Genomic DNA, 10555 nt, shown 5'->3' with positions numbered 1-10555 from the left:
TCACAAGAATTTTTGGAATGTTTAAAAAAATAGAACATTTAACTTTTTTCACCAAATTTTTACTTCAGATCCAATTTGTTTTATTTTACCAAGGGTAACAGGAGAAATTGGACTACAAAAGTCGTACAATTTGTCATGAGTATGCCAATTCCCTATATGTGGGGGTAAACCACTGTTTGGGCACATGGCAGAGCTCGAAAGGTAAGGAGCTCCATTTGACTTTTCAATGCAAAATTTGCTGGAATTGAGATCGGACACCATGTCGCGTTTGGAGAGCCTCTGATATGTCTAAACAGTGAAAATCCCCCACAAGTGACACAATTTTGGAAAGTAGACCCCCTAAGGAACTAATCTAAATGTGTGGTGAGCACTTTTAACCCCCAAGTGCTTCACAGACGTTTATAATGTAGAGCCGTAAAAAAAAATCATATTTTTTTCACAAAAATGATCTTTTTTGTCCCAAATTTTTTATTTTCCCAAGGGTAACAGGAGAAATTGGACCCCAAAAGTTGTTGTGAAATTTGTCCTGAGTACGCTGATACCCCATATATGGGGGTAAACCACTGTTTGGGTGCATGGCAGAGCTCGGAAGGGAAGGAGCGCCGTTTGACTTTTCAATGAAAAATTGGCTGGAATTGAGATTGGACACCATGTTGCGTTTGGAGAGCCCCTGATGTGCCTAAACAGTGGAAACCCCAAACAAGTGACCCCATTTTGGAAAGTAGACCCCCTAAGGAACTTATCTAGATGTGTGGTGAGCACTTTGAACCCCCAATTGTTTCACTAGAGTTTAGAATGTAGAGCCGTGAAAATAAAAAATTTTTTTTTTCACAAAATGATCTTTTAGCCTGCAATTTTTTATTTTTCCAAGGGTTACAGGAGAAATTGGACTGCAAAAGTTGTTGTCCAATTTGTCCTGAGTACGGTGATACCCCATATGTGGGGGGAACCACCATTTGGGCGCATGGCAGAGCTCGGAAGGGAAGGAGCGCTGTTTTGGAATGCAGACTTTGATGGAATGGTCTGCGGGCGTCACGTTGCGTTTGCAGAGCCCCTCATGAACCTAAACAGTAGAAGCCCCCACAAGTGACCTCATATTGGAAATTAGACCCCCCAAGGAACTTATCTAGATGTGTTGTGAGAACTTTGAACCCCCAAGTGTTTCGCTAAAGTTTATAATGCAGAGCCGTGAAAATAAAAAATATATTTTTTTCCTCGAAAATTATATTTTAGCCCCCCAATTTTTTTTTCACAAGGGTAACAGGAGAAATTGGACTGCAAAAGTTGTTGTCCAATTTGTCCTGAGTACGCTGATACCCCATATGTGGGGGGGGACCACTGTTTGGGCGCACGGCAGAGCTCAGAAGGGAAGGAGCACCATTTTACTTTTTCATCTCAGAATTGGCTGGAATTGAGATCAGACGCCATGTCGCGTTTGGAGAGCCCCTGATGTGCCTAAACAGTGGAAACCCCCCAATTCTAACTCCAACCCTAACCCCAACGCACCCCTAAGCCTAATCCCAACCATAACCCTAACCACACCCCTAACCCGAACACACTCCTAATCCTAACCATAACCCTGACCTAACCCCAACACACCCCTAACCCTAATACAGGGCCGGCGTCAGCACCCGGCGCACCCGGGCAAGTGCCGGGGCCCTGGCGAGATGGGGGGGCTGTCATAGATACAGCACAAGCATCTTCTCACTCGGTCAGTGCAGGCAGGCACATAGGGGTTAAGAAAGCAGCCAGCGTGACTGTTTGTGGGCGGAGAGCACGTGCTCCTGCTCTGCTCTTGGCCCTGGCTGCACTGCTAAACTGCAGATTCTGGAGGAGCTTCTACTGGCGCAATGATATGCCTGTATTCTGGGCGGCTGCAGGTTGCAGCTGAGATGCTGAAGTATACACACTGCACAGCACCTCTCCCCCTGTATATATATACTGCACAGTACCACTCCCCCTGTATATATACACTGCACAGTACCTCTCCCCTGTATATATATACTGCACAGTACCTCTCCCCCGTATATACACACTGCACAGCACCTCTCCCCCTGTATATATATATACTGCACAGCACCTCTCCGACTCCCCCTATATATATGCACTGCACACTACCACCCCACCTGTATATATACACTGCACAGCACCTCTCTCCCTGTATATATATATACTGCACAGCACCTCTCCCCCTGTATATATACACTGCACAGCACCTCACCCCCTGTATATATACACTGCACAGCACCTCTCCCCCTATATATATATATTGCACAGCACCTCTTCGACTCCCCCTGTATATATGCACTGCACAGTACCACTCCTCCTGTATATATACACTGCACAGCACCTCTCCCCCTGTATATATATACTGCACAGCACCTCTCCCCCTGTATATATACACTGCACAGCACCTCTCCCCCTGTATATATGCACTGCACAGCACCTCTCCCCCTGTATATATATACTGCACAGCACCTCTCCGACTCCCCCTGTATATATGCACTGCACAGTACCACTCCTCCTGTATATATACACTGCACAGCACCTCTCCCCCTGTATATATATATACTGCACAGCACCTCTCCCCCTGTATACAGGGGCGTAACTACCGCGGTCGCAGCGGTCGCCATTGCGACCGGGCCCCGCAGGTCAGGGGCCCCGGGCCGGCAGGTCTGAGCAGGGCCAGGCTGGCCATCGGGCACTTCTGGCAAATGCCAGAAGAGCCGATGCCAGTAGTGGGCCGCTGCACTGTTCCTCCCCCGGAACCCCCCCAGTGCCGCCGCCGCCGCCGCATTTAACTATACCGGCGTCTATGACACCGGTATAGTTCAATGCAATGATGGGAGGAGAGAGCGTCACCTGACGCTTCCTCTCCCATCATTCCCCGCTCTGCCTCTGACAGTACACTGCGGGTGCGCGATGACGTCATATCATCGCGCACCTGCAGTGTCCTGGGCAGACTGCAGCCGCCAGGAGCAGCGCGGGCAAAAGGAAGGGTGAGGAGAGTTTTTTTTTTTTTTTTTCTTTTTAACCGGACTGTGGGGCCATTATCGGGGGGGATGAGATGAGATGTGGGCTGTGCTCTATATACCCCTGTGCGGGCTGTGCTGTATATACCCCTGTGGGGCTGTGCTGTATATATCCCTGTGCGGGCTCTGCTGTATATACCCCTGTGGGGGCTGTGCTGTATATATCCCTGTGCGGGCTCTGCTGTATATATCCCTGTGCGGGCTCTGCTGTATATACCACTGTGCGGGCTCTGCTGTATATACCACTGTGCGGGCTCTGCTGTATATACCACTGTGCGGGCTCTGCTGTATATAACACTGTGCGGGCTGTGCTCTATATACCACTGTGCGGGCTCTGCTGGATATACCACTGTGCGGTCTGTGCTGGATATACCACTGTGCTGTCTGTGCTGGATATACCACTGTGAGGGCTGTGCTGGATATACCACTGTGCGGTCTGTGCTGGATATACCACTGTGCGGTCTGTGCTGGATATACCACTGTGCGGGCTGTGCTGTATATACCCCTGTGCGGGCTGTGCTGTATATACCACTGTGCGGTCTGTGCTGGATATACCACTGTGAGGGCTGTGCTGGATATACCACTGTGCGGTCTGTGCTGGATATACCACTGTGCGGTCTGTGCTGGATATACCACTGTGCGGGCTGTGCTGGATATACCACTGTGCGGGCTGTGCTGGCACCCAACACCATGTTGCAGTGCAGGAGATTCCTGCAACAGTCCGAGGCGTATCTAGGGGAAGCGGGGCGGGGGAAGGTGGGGGGGTTGCGGGGGCGGGGGAAGGTGGGGGGGTAGGGGGGGGGCCCCATTTGGAAGTTCGCACCGGGGCCCATAACTTTGTAGTTACGCCACTGCCTGTATATATATACTGCACAGCACCTCTCCGACTCCCCCTGTATATATGCACTGCACAGTACCACTCCTCCTGTCCTGTATATACTGCACAGCACCTCTCCCCCTGTATATATATACTGCACAGCACCTCTCCCCCTGTATATATATACTGTACAGCACCTCTCCCCCTGTATATATATACTGCACAGTACCACTTCTCCTGTCCTGTATATATACACTGCACAGTACCTCTCCCCCTGTATATATATACTGCACAGCACCTTTCCCCCTGTATATATATACTGCACAGCACCTCTCCGACTCCCCCTGTATATATGCACTGCACAGTACCACTCCTCCTGTATATATACACTGCACAGCACCTCTCCCCCTGTATATATATACTGCACAGCACCTCTCCCCCTGTATATATACACTGCACAGCACCTCTCCGACTCCCCCTGTATATATGCACTGCACAGTACCACTCCTCCTGTCCTGTATATACTGCACAGCACCTCTCCCCCTGTATATATATATACTGCACAGCACCTCTCCCCCTGTATATATATACTGCACAGCACCTCTCCCCCTGTATATATATACTGCACAGTACTACTTCTCCTGTCCTGTATATATACTCTGCACAGTACCTCTCCCCCTGTATATATACACTGCACAGCACCTTACCCCCTGTATATATATACTGCACAGCACCTCTCCGACTCCCCCTGTATATATGCACTGCACAGTACCACTCCCCCTGTATATATATATACTGCACAGCACCTCTCCCCCTGTATATATATACAGCACAGCACCTCTCCCCCGGTATATATCTATACTGCACAGCACCTCTCCCCCTGTATATATATACTGCACAGTACCACTCCTCCTGTCCTGTATATATACACTGCACAGTACCACTCCTCCCGTCCTGTATATATACACTGCACAGTACCACTCCTCCCGTCCTGTACATATACACTGCACAGTACCACTCCTCCTGTCCTGTACATATACACTGCACAGTACCACTCCTCCCTTCCTGTATATATACACTGCACAGTACCACTCCTCTCGTCCTGTATATATACACTGCACAGTACCACTCCTCCCTTCCTGTATATATACACTGCACAGTACCACTCCTCCCATCCTGTATATATACACTGCACAGTACCACTCCTCCCGTCCTGTATATATATACTGCACAGTACGACTCCTCCTGTCCTGTATATATACATGGCACAGTACCTCTCCTCCTGTCCTGTATATATACACTGCACAGTACCGCTCCTCCTGTATATATACACTGCAGAATTTATAATAGCTATCACTCATGTAAGAAGTGAAATCTGGCATTGTACTATACCTATATTTCTTTGTCGTATCTGTGCATCATAAATCATGGTATGTGTTAAAGGGGCCCACTGAGACTCTTTTGCCCGGGGCCCTCAAAAACCTGGAGCCGGCCCTGCCCTAATACCAGCCCTAATCTCAACCATAATCCTAACCACACCCCTAACCCTGACACTCCCCTAACCCTAATCCCAACCGTAAACATAAAACAAACCCTAACTTTAGCCCCAACCCTAGCCCTAACTTTAGTTCAACCCTAACTTTAGCCCCAACCCTAACCCTTACGTTGTCCCCAACCCTAACCCTACATAATCAGGAGAACATGGAGTCTTAAATACCAAAAAATGTACTTTTTATTGAAAATCAATTAACATATGTAATAAATATCAGACAAAATGTAACATGGGTTTCATATACATAAATCAGTGAAAAAATCCAAAGGTGTAATAAATGGCCTCAGAAAAGACAGGGGAAAAGAAAAGGGATGGCAAGCACAGATGGTAAAGCTGCTAATAATAGCCTTGTGACAGATAAAGGTGCCCGAATGTATGTAACTAGCATAAAATGCTAACTATTCTATTCAGGTCACAGCACCATCACTCCATTACTTGCTAAGTAGCTCTATATGCCTGTCATTCCTATATTAGTATCGCTACGGTAAACAAATGGAGTAATTACCCATTGGTGTTGCTGGATCCTGTCTAGTCCTCGGCCATATACCCCGACGTGCCTAAACATGGTACCAATAAAAACGTCAACTCGTCAGCTTTATTCTTCGGGTTAGTACGATTACAGCGATACCTCATTTATATTTTTGTATGTTTTGGCGCTTTTACACAATAAAAACTATTTTATATAAAAAATAATTGTTTTTGCATCGCTTTATTCCGAGAGCTATAACTTTTTTATTTTTCTGCTGATGACGCTGTATGGCAGCTTTTTTTTTGCGGAACAAGATGACGTTTTCAGCGGTGCCATGTTTATTTCTATCTGTCTTTTTGATCACATTTTATTGCACTTTTTGTTCGGCAGTATGATGATAAAGCATTGTTTTTTGCCTCGTTTTTTATTTATTTTTTTGCGGTGTTCACTGAAGGGGTTAACTAGTGGGATAGTTTTATAGAGTGGGTTGTTACGGACGCGACGATACCAAATATGTGTACTTTTATTGTTTTTTTTTTTATTTACATGAATAAATGGATTTATTGGAAAATATTTACAGTATTTATTTTTTTCTTTATTTGGGAATTTTTTTTATTTTTTTTTACTTTATAACATTGTCCCAGGGTGGGACATCACTATGTTACATCAGATCGCTGCTCTGACACTTTGCATAGCACTGTGTCAGATCAGCAATCTGACAGGCAGTGCAGGAGGCTTTCCAGCACCTGTTCTCAGCAGGCGCCAGGAAGCCACCTCACTCCAGGACCCAGAAGGAGCCCCACAGCCATTTTGGATCTGGGGACTCCTTTGAGAACATCGGAAAAACGCGATCGCATCGTGTTGCTCTGGTGGGAGAGCGCAGAGAGCCCCCGTCCCTGCGCGATGCCCCTCTATGTCGCTGTCACTACTGACAGCAGCATTAGAGGGATTAAATGCCCACGATCGGGGCTAGAACCAATCTTGGGCATTGCTGCAGGGTGTCAGCTGTCATATATAGCTGACACCCGCACGTGATCGCCGTGGTGTTCACCGTGAGACCGTGCGATCATGCCGCCGTACTAACACTGCGGTTTGCGGGAACTCAGTTTCCGCAGAGCAGTACTAGTACGGCGCATGTCGGGAAGGGGGTTAACTACAGGTCTCCAGTATATTTTGTGTAACAAAAATACAGCACTCCACTTATTGCGTGATGCTCAAGTAGGATGCCATCCCATGTGGCAAAAATGTAGAAGAACTTGGCACTCACAGAAATTTGCAAATTAATGTGTTTTATTTACATGTGCAATCCACAGTTTAATATATAACGTTTTGAACAGATCCCTGACCTTCATAAGGCGCACAGATTGTTTTTTAGACCAAGGTGAAATACATGAAGTTATATGCTCTAAGAATAGCTTGTCATCGCTCTTCAAATTGATAGTAATTTGCTAAAAAAGATTATGGTGCTGCACGTGTATTATTGTGATACTAGAAGGATGACATATACATCTTATTTGTGCTACTTTCTTACTCAGTAATGTAATACAGGTGCATCTCACAAAATTAGAATATCATCAATAAGGTAATTTATTTCAGTTCTTCAATGCAAAAAGTGAAACTCATATTATATAGAGTCATTACAAACAGATTGATCTATTTCAAGTGTTTATTTCTGTTAATGTTGATGATTATGGCTTACAGTCAATGAGAATGCAAAAGTCATCTCAGTGAATTAGAAAACTTTATAACACCAGCTTGAAAATTATTTTAAAATCTGAAATGTTGGCCTACTGAAATGTATGTTCAGTAAATGCACTCAATACTTGGCTGGGGCTCCTTTGGCATCAATTACTGCATCAATGCGGCGTGGCATGGAGGCGATCAGCCTGTGGCACTGCTGAGGTGTTATAGAAGCCCAGGTTGCATTGATAGCAGCCTTCAGATTGTCTGCATTGTTGGGTCTGGTGCCTCATCTTCATCTTGACAATACCCCATAGATTCTCTATGGGGTTAAGGTCAGGCGAGTATTCTGGCCAATCAAGCACAGTGATACTGTTGTTATCAAACAAGGTATTGGTGCTTTTGGTAGTCTGGCAAGTCCTGCTGGAGAATGGAATTTCCATCTCCAAAAAGCTTGTCGGCAGGGGGAAGCATGAAGTGCTCTAAAATTTCCAGGTAGACGGCTGTGATGACTTTGGTCTTGATAAAACACAGTGGACCTATACCAGCAGATGACATGGCTCCCCAAACCATCACTGATTGTGGAAACTTGACACTATTATGTGCTCTTTTCTCTACTACAAGCCTGCATTTCACACAATATGACGCACTTGTGAAGGTCTGGAACTATAGCCACAACCCAAGAGGCATGTGATGAAAGTGTCACAGACAGAAACCAGGACAGAACAAGGAGGATCAAAAAGATTGTATGATAGTATTGGTCTTTTTCTTACTATTAATACTTGGTATCAGATCTGCAGCTGCAGTCTGTAGATCCTCCAGTAATATCATGTTAGCAAACTAAGTTTGTGGCATTTCTTGCAGGAGCCATCAATCAGTCAGTGATCAGCAGCAGATTCCAGCTCTGGTCTCTACTAGATGCTATACTAGTGGCGAGAAGAATGGCACTAATCATGAGTTGCACTACGAGGGACACAGTCTGACTTCTGTTTTTGGATCCTTTCATGTATTTGGGGTTCTATTTTGAAACAAAAGTGTCATCAAAAGAATTTCATAGGATTTGGTAACTATGTGATTCATAACATTTTTTTAAGTTAATTTTCCCTCTGTGCTTCATATGTGAATGATAACATTATAAACCTATAAAAGACACATTGAAACAACTTTATTCACCCCATGACTATGATTAAGGTGACACCATTAATACGAGGCAGCACCTTTAAATTGTTTCTTGTCAGTAATTGACTTTGACTTTAGGAAACTGGAAGTGGCCTTAGAAGTTATGCCCAACATAAATAATCCCCATATTTTCCGCAGCAAGCATCATGAGCACCTGGTATCTGATTTCGCGAGTACCAGCTGTTGTGAGCAGCGTCTGGCTGTAGCCATGTGATCCTGTCAACAGTTCAGACCCACTCCTAAACAGTGACAAAGACTTCGGATACAGCTATGACGGTGCTGGAGGAAAAACCTTTTGCTGTGCGACTCTCCAATGTCTACTTCACTATACTGGCACTCTTCTGCTTCAAGTTATTTGTGAAAATCAGCCTCGCCATCCTCAGCCATTTCTACATAGTCAGGGGAAATCGTAAAGAAGCTGCTCGAATACAAGCAGAATTCTACACTGTGACCCAAGGACAAGGTACTGGACCCATAATACCCTGGTTATGCTAGTGATCGGTGTACATGGATTTTGGCTTTTCTCCAACTACAATAAATCTGTATGGCTGTTAGCTGATTGTAGGACAAATGATCATCTTAGTGATCAAGACCACAATTAGGAACTACGATCTGTCTGGCAAGTATGAAAAGATACAAACACCTTAGAATCTACACAGTTGATAAAATAACGCGGAGCTTTGTCCTCATGATCGTATATTAACCATGTATGCAAGAACACTAAAGATGAATATTGCACCAATATGAGCAGGTTTTTTTGAAGCCTAGAAAATAGTTTTCAGTTAATATGTTCCCCATTTCCGCAATTACTGACCAAGTAGAAATACATTCTGATTATACAAGGCTTATCCATTTATCTAAACAGCTATTCACACAGCAAATGCAAATATGCACAAATAAATCAATATATCAATGGTAAATTATATTGGGTGATGATTTTATTTATTTTGGGTATGTTGTGCCAGGCTGATGGCTTTCTCCAGAGACTTACCGTATTTACTAGCCACAGTGGTTTATTTTATTGCCTTTGGATACAGCTCAGTTTCGCACTTTAAAAGACACGTATATCTACTGAACAGTTCAGTCTTGTATCTTTGGGTGCTGTAAGTAAAATTGACTTTAAAGTAATAATGATATTATGATTACATTTCAACCAGACAGTGGAAACTGTCTAAATGTGGATGAAATCTAAAGATTTGCAATCCTTGTATTCCTTGTTTCTCCTATTGTAGAATATGAATATTTCTTAGCTGATTCTTCCAGGTTTGTCATCTTTTTCTGTGATATATATTACTCATCAATTTTATTTTAAAATTATAGCAGTTTTTTGGCCTTCATAAATAATCACAAATCCAACTATCATTTGATTGAACAGTGTGGGTCTGACTATTAGGACCCCCACAAAGTACCTTGTGTCTTCCTATCTCCACAGTCCGCAAGACCCCAGTTAGGATTTGAATGGAGCAGACACTCCATTCAGAGAGCGAATCTTAATCAGGTCCATAATATAGCATATGGAAAGGAATGTCCCCATTATTTCTTTATTATGCATGCTTAAATAACGCCAACATATTTCATATCTTTTACAGACATTATCATCACTGACTCCACTGCGGCCCACAAGCTAAATTCCCTATCATTATGTTCTTTTAGTGTGTTTCAAAGCACATGGAGGATATACAAACACCTTGCAGATGTTGTGTTTTTGTGGATTTGAACCCAGGACCCCAAAACCACCCTTAAAGTACAATAAATGTAAGCAGTGTGTATAGTATTACTAAACTCATGTAGCAAAGGTTTGTATACAGCCTTACATTTACTTGGCA

At 44.3% G+C, this 10555-nt stretch overlaps 1 protein-coding gene across 1 annotated transcript in view; it reads left to right on the top strand.

Moving 5' to 3' along the window:
* The first annotated feature begins 8999 nt into the window (after window positions 1-8999).
* Window positions 9000-10555, top strand: part of ASB5 (ankyrin repeat and SOCS box containing 5) — a 123558-nt gene continuing 122002 nt past the window's right edge. The window contains exon 1 of the mRNA XM_077271228.1: window positions 9000-9192. Coding sequence (XP_077127343.1) covers window positions 9000-9192 — 193 coding nt within the window. The remainder of the gene's footprint in view (window positions 9193-10555) is intronic.

This window comes from Ranitomeya variabilis, chromosome 1 (assembly GCF_051348905.1).
Source record: "Ranitomeya variabilis isolate aRanVar5 chromosome 1, aRanVar5.hap1, whole genome shotgun sequence".
In the NCBI taxonomy this organism is placed as follows: Eukaryota; Metazoa; Chordata; class Amphibia; order Anura; family Dendrobatidae; genus Ranitomeya; species Ranitomeya variabilis.
Note: the sequence above shows the minus strand (reverse complement) of the source record. Positions and strands in the feature narration are given on the sequence as shown.